The sequence below is a fragment of the Limulus polyphemus genome, unplaced genomic scaffold, assembly GCF_000517525.1.
Source record: "Limulus polyphemus unplaced genomic scaffold, Limulus_polyphemus-2.1.2 Scaffold7993, whole genome shotgun sequence".
NCBI lineage: Eukaryota > Metazoa > Arthropoda > Merostomata > Xiphosura > Limulidae > Limulus > Limulus polyphemus.
In genome coordinates this window covers 1-7,155 of record NW_013673603.1, presented here as the reverse complement: position 1 = coordinate 7,155, position 7,155 = coordinate 1, and the positions used below count along the sequence as shown (strand labels likewise).

At 29.5% G+C, this 7,155-nt stretch overlaps 1 protein-coding gene across 1 annotated transcript in view; it reads left to right on the top strand.

The window, feature by feature from the left end:
- The window catches only part of LOC106475031 (putative ATP-dependent RNA helicase an3), a gene marked incomplete at its 3' end in the record, with an annotated part of 31,797 nt that extends 25,019 nt beyond the window's left edge, over positions 1-6,778 (top strand). The window contains exons 7-9 of the mRNA XM_013935728.2: positions 392-527; positions 3,692-3,771; positions 6,519-6,778. Coding sequence (XP_013791182.1) covers positions 392-527; positions 3,692-3,771; positions 6,519-6,778 — 476 coding nt within the window. The remainder of the gene's footprint in view (positions 1-391; positions 528-3,691; positions 3,772-6,518) is intronic.
- Positions 6,779-7,155: the final 377 nt, after the last annotated feature.

The following is a 7,155-nucleotide window of genomic DNA, read 5'->3' as shown; positions in this document are numbered from 1 at the left end:
TTTTTTTTTTTTTTTTTAATGTAGTTCAATACATTTGCTGTTTTATGAAACTTGTCCTGTTTTCTTAATGGTCATCTGATACACCAAAATATATGGTATCTGAGAAGTTTCATCACTGAGACCTTCTTGACTAATATTGAAAGAAAAAAAAAGTTTAAAAGCTTTGTCTAAAAGGCTTATTCATAAATCAAACACTTTCACCCATCTGTATTTTTTTTAACTCGCATTTTTTCTGGTCAGTGTTAAAAATATTTCAGCTACTATTTTGAACTATTAATAGTAAAGGTTAAAATATATTTAGGTCAAATAATTTTTGGAAACTTCTTAAGAAGTGAATAATAGAGCTGATGATAGTTTACTTACCTTACCTCTCTGCTGACTTCTTTTTCAGTTTGATGAATGTTCTTTGACAGAAATTATTCGTAATAACATTGAATTAGCTCGTTACTCAAGGCCCACACCTGTACAGAAATATGCCATTCCAATTATTCTTGCAAAAAGGGACCTAATGGCATGTGCTCAAACAGGTAAGATTTTATTTAGATTATGTATAACATTTTATTCAGATCACCTTAAAGGTGTTGAATGTATACCTGTTTCAACAATGTTTAACTTGAAAATATTTTAGAATTAACATTTTGTTTCATTTATTTAGTATAATTCTCAAAGAAAAAAATTTTAAATGTTCAATCTTGGATTTCTATATAGCTCTTAGGAATCATACCTGTAAACAAAACACACACACATTTATTTTGTTTAGAATTTTTCTGCCTAACTCAACACACGTTTTTTTATTTGTTAGAAGATTGTCATCTCTTGAAAGTAAAAATTAGCTTTGACTTGCTACTATTGCAATTGTCCTTCTGTGTGTTTGTGATCTTATTATTACAGGACCTTGTTCCCATCGTTTCTATGATGTCATAACATGTAGTCTGAACAATTACTAATAAAGCACAGTTTTGAAAATAGCTACAGATAAAGTTTAAATACCATGGATAGAGCAGGTTGTAAACTATTTACATCCTAATGGACCAACCATGAGACCACTTTGTACTCATTATAGTTTTGATACCACTAATTTTTAATATAGTATTTGCTTCTACACAAAATTTGGCAGACTTTCAGTATACATTACAAGTCTTTTTACACACAAAGAATCAGATTTTCTAGTGAAGTATTTTCAATAAAGCTTTGTCCATGAATATATCTAGTCTTTTTTTTTTTACTAGTCCAAGTGCAAAGTGATTTTCATGTTAAGATTAAAATTACTTTTCTTCATCTCAAATGCCCCCAGTGGCACAGCAGTATGTCTGCAGATTTGCAACACTAGAGACTGGGTTTCAATACTCATGGTAGGCAGAGCACAGATAGCCCATTGTGTAGCTTTATGCCTAACTACAAAAAAAAAAATCATCTCATAATCTCAAATTACATTTGCTCAATCTCTGAAACCTCCTAAATACATTTCAAATGTTTTTTTTCAGTAAAACTTTACATTTCATCTGTTATTTTCTCTACCTTAACTATACAAGATTGGCCAATTTGACCGACCTCATAAACGACCAAAACAAAATCTAAGTTACCTTTTTTTTTTTCTTCTTGTTTATCCTAAGTAGCTTTAAAATTGTAACAGAATATATCTATTTATACTTAAATTTTGTCATTTTATTGCCCTTTGAACCTTGTCTAACTACTATTCACACCATTATAAATTGTAAAGCACTTGGGGAACATGCAGCTCCCATCACACTACGTTACATTACATGAACTGCTTGTGAGCTATATTAATTGGTATAACATAAACAAAAAGTAGTGTAATTAAATTTTGAATGCAACTCACTAAAAACCTCTTGACATGTGCAGTAAAGAATGCCCATGGTGAAAGGGTTAAAGAGTCTGCCCATTGTCTGTTGGGCTCAGAATCAATGTTTTAACAGTAGTTTGATATTTTAATCCTTTTTCAACCTGATGGAGTGTCACTGATATGTTTTGTTTTCATTCTAAAAGTGAAAATACGCAACCAAACCACATGTAACTTATAACATACTTACTAAATAATATCTAGTTTTGGCTAAAATAACTCATACAATATTTTACATTGTGAAACTAACAATAAACATTAAAAATACTCCCTTTCATCATAAAATGTTTTTTTATACAATCGATCCAAAAGTTCTTTTTTATATGTCCAGTTAGTTTCAACATGATTGATGTTTGTTAACATATCTATCTTCATAACTCATTTTTTCGGAAATTTTGCCATCACCTACCATACTAAGTTGCCTACATAACCAAGTTTATAATATCTGATGTCTTGTCATAGAAGAAAATTTCCATAGCATTCAAACATATATTTAACATAAAAACATTACCAGAGAATCATATATTCCAAAGTTTCTTTAACTTCCCTTTAGGTTCCACTGTTCACCTCTGTAGGAGCTCCATGTAGTTACTTCCTTACAAAACTACAAATTACTACTCACACCACTTTTTTTATTATTATATGTGACTGAACCCATGTAGAGAGAGTTAAAGTAAACAATAAACCAAATGCAATTTAACAGAAGTTTAAAATTATATGAAAGTACTATTTCTAAGGACATGATAGTGTTACAAAGAATCAATTTTGAAGAAAATTTAAAATTTCTCTTTATATAACGTATACTCTAGAGCAGCCTTTTCCAACCTTTACAATACCAAGTACCAGCTTGCTGACTCCCTAAATTGTTGTGAACACTCGATTGCAAATACAAAATCCATTATGATTTACATATGAATATTCTGTCAGTTTTATTTATTTTCGTATCTTTATATAACGTATACTCTAGAGCAACCTTTATCATACCAGGTACCAGCTTGCTGCCTCTCTAAGTTGTTGTGAACATTCGAAGTGCAAATACAAAAAACCATTATGATTTACCTATGAATATTCTGTCAATTTTGTTTATTTTCGTGAAATTCTGCAGACTGGTAAGGTTGTGATAGATCATTGCCAGTTTGTGACTGATGATTGAGAGACACTGTTCTAGAGTAACTTGTAATAAGATGTCCGTATGTGTATGGTAGTTTGATTCAAATCTTTAATGTTTTTTGTGTTTCTGTGCTATCAATATCTTAAAGGAATTTAAAACTTGAAGAGCAGTTTTTGGAACTTAAAAGAACCACAACAACCAACAGTTTTCAGAAATATAGTTTTAGATATTTAAATGTTTGTAACTGTCTGCCTTTCTTTAATGGTGTATAATATTTAAAAGTCTATAGGATTACCTTTTAAAAAATTTCTGGGTGACAAGTTTAAAGTTTCCTTTTTGTTGAAAAAGTTAAATTTTTATTAGATGCATATGTTATAGTTACTGAAGCTTTCTTAGCTCATAACATTTTAATTTATGCTGCTGGTTGATCTATGTTTGAATAGTCCTCAGGGTAGAGATCCTAAGTATCTTTATCTTTTAACCATTTCTTTCATAGATGAGAATATTTTTTTCAAGGTTATCAAGAGCATTGTCATTTCTTTTAGAGAAAGACAAATATATTACTTCTGAGAAGCCAGTAAGACTAGATGTTTTATTAGTTTGTATAATTAAATATAATCTAAAATATTACTATGTAAGGATTGTATGTGGTATTTCTGTAAAATTTTTTGTAATATTATTACATTATTACTTTTTTCTTTTCTTTTTGTATATAACAGGTTCTGGGAAAACTGCAGCATTTTTGGTTCCCATTCTAAATCACATATATGAAAATGGACCACCAAAAGATTTGCCAGAAGTATGTTTGTTTTTATAATTACTGGAAATTTCTTTCATGATTATAAATTGTCTTTTCGTAATTTATATATTAATTTTAGTTAGGAATTGTTTGTTCACTAATTTCTGACATAGTTATGTGAAACGTTCACCAATTGCATAGTTACCATATTCATGAGTAAAACATTATTGTGAATTATTTTTAAAAATAAAGACGTTGGAAATTTCCTGAAAACAAATTAACATTATGATGTGAAACTATTTATAAGAAACTTGTATACATAAACAAGAAAACACTTTTGAAAAGGAGGTAAGTGATTTACTATTTGTTCACACAAGGTTTTTATCCCCCAGTGGGTCAGCAGTAAGTCTGAAGACTTGTAATACTAAAACCAGGTTTCAGTAATTGTGATTGGTACTGCACAAAACCAATTGGATAGCTTTGGGCTTAGAAACAAAAAAAACTAAATTATATTTTAACAAAAAATTTTTTATTTTTACACCATTTTTGCTTTTCATACCTAGTCACAGCCAGATTAGAGACTTAACAGCATTAAATCAACTACAAGTAGAAGCAAAAGGCAGGAAAATACTTGAATCTGAAAATGGAGTGAAATTTTGATTCACTCCATAAACAAGTATATAGTGACTTAGGCAGATTATAAGTACAATAAGCTTTTGTTTTGATCAGTCGACACTGTGAAATAGTCAGTGCTAATATTCAGACATTTTAAAATTGGTTTTAAATGGGTGATTTTTATGGCTGCCATTTTGTTTCATTACAGTCCCTACTGTTAAGTACTACCGTACTTAATGATTTAGCAAATCCACCACAGTGGCACTACCCACCTCTTCCTGTTTTAAAAATACTTTTTTTTTTACCTAAGCACATGTTTACAAACAATTGAAAGCACTCATTTTGAAATATGTAGTTCTATAAGCTTTCCTAAAATATTTACGTGAATAATGCCATTATAACCTTTCGAGACCTTGAAAGGTGATGATCAAGGCAATATTACGATCAGAAATAAGATCTTTTAGACCCAAATACAGCTTAGTTAGGAAGCCTGATAAATAAGTGTTTATAAGGAAGCATTTCCAAAAATGGAAGGAGGTGAGTGGGGTGCCACTATGTTTGATTTATTACATGAGCAATATCTTAGCAAATAGAAAAGATAAGACCTAAAATCAGATTTTACTAAAGATTTTCTGCAAAGTGTTTTTCATGTTAAGATCAAAATACTCTTCTTTATTTGAAAATTTTCAAATTTCATTTGCATAATCTCTAAAATCACTTAAATAAATATCAAACTTTAAAAATTAAAACATTATATTTTATTTCTTTTCTTCTTTTTTTACACTAACTCTATATAGACTTGGTCAGTTTGACCGACCTTGTAACCACCATAGAAAACAAAACAATGTATGGCTCTATAAACAAATAAGGATGAAGATTATAAAAATTAGATTTTGTTGTAGTGATATCTATATTATAATAAGTATCTTACCTTCAATTCCATACTTCAGTGAAGGTTGGTAAATATATTAGAGAAGGGGAAGATCTAGTGAACAAGTGTCATGATTCTTATACTAAAGGAGATGGATGGAATTATTTCCTTTTAAAAATTCAGAACTAAAAACTAGTATGATATTACAATAGGATTTATTAACTACATTTTGATGCCAAGTTTATTTATATGCATTGATAACAAAGTAGTTAAATTTTGAAGGCAATTGTAAAAGGCAGTGACATTGTGAGCGGATTAGTTGACTGCATTAATGATGCAGCAGGGTATTTTCCGTTTGCATGTAAAAACTTTATTAAAACCCCATTCTACTAATTATATCATTTTATTCAAGTAGGTTTATGAAATATATGTAATTAAACCTTAGAGAATTTAGTTATGTTTGTTTCTTTTGAGTGTGCATCAAATAACCTTGAATTAACTTTACGTTACTTTATTTTATGATGTTTAAAAATTATTTAATTAATTGTATGCATATCCATTTTATTTAATGATTCAATGGCAATTTTTAGTCTCTTACTCTCGTGCATGTACTGGATGTTAAATGTGACTGTTAAATAATAAATTTCACATTAGCAGAATGACTGGTATGTTAATAATTTCTATACATCACTGCACCAGTGCTACCTAGAAAGCAAATTTTGAAGTTTGTAATTTAAATTTAAAAGTTCAGCTGGTAGTGTTACACATCTTGTGAAGTTTCAAGGGCAATATACTGTATTTTGAAAGCTTAAATAATGTCCTTTGTAAATAGCTTGTGAATTCTGTGATCTTGACAACTCAGACATTTGTATATGTTAACATTAGGTAACATTTGCTTTAGCTTCCACACATTCACAAATATGCTGTTTTTAATTTTTACACACTTATCAAATCACATCCTAAAACATGGAATTCTAAACTCATTACCTTTAGATACTACTAGTAAATATTTAGGTATTGGGTTAGATAAATTTGTAGCATGGAGATGACCAAAATTCTATGAAGGCATTCATGTTTTTGTATGTTTTGGTTGAATTGAAAAATAATATTAAATTTAGCCTTCTGTTTATAATTAATGTGTACTATAGAAAAAAAGTGAAATTAAGAGAAATGTGTGCAAGGCCACAATTCTATACCTGAATGTTGGTTATTTATTGTTTTTAAATTCTAGTATATTTGAAACATTTGATTAATTTCCACAATTTTAATTCTTTAAAAAAGAGAAAGAATGTCCTGCCAACTTTTTAATTTATTTTTACAGCCACAAAAGTTCTCATCTCGTATTAAACAGTATCCATTGGCTCTAGTCCTATCACCAACAAGAGAATTGGCATGTCAGATTTATGACGAAGCATCCAAGTTTGCGTACCGTTCCCGTGTAAGACCTTGTGTTGTCTATGGGGGAGCTGAACCTATACAGCAAATGAAAGACCTAGATAGAGGCTGCCATTTATTAGTAGCAACACCAGGACGACTTGTGGACATGATGGAACGTGGAAAAATTAGCTTGGAACTTGTGAAGTAAGTAATCAACAACTGTGGTACTTATTAGAAATAATTTTGTATGAATGCCAAGATAACAAGCTCTTTTATTTCTACTAAAAAAGGTGGTGTAAACTTCTTTTACAAACATAATTAATTTATGCATGTGATTATTAAATCTTTTACCTGCTTAGGAATAATAACTTTTAGCCACTATGATTGAAACCTACAGAAAATTCTTAACAACATTTACTGTATGAAAAACAAAGTATTTACAATAATGGATATTTTATATATCTAATCAAGGATCAATGTAGTAAAATATGTAAGACAAGGTAATATGTTTCGTAACTAGATGTGGATTCATATAAGTGTCAGATTTGGTTTAGTTCCATTACTGTTGGATTATGAATAAG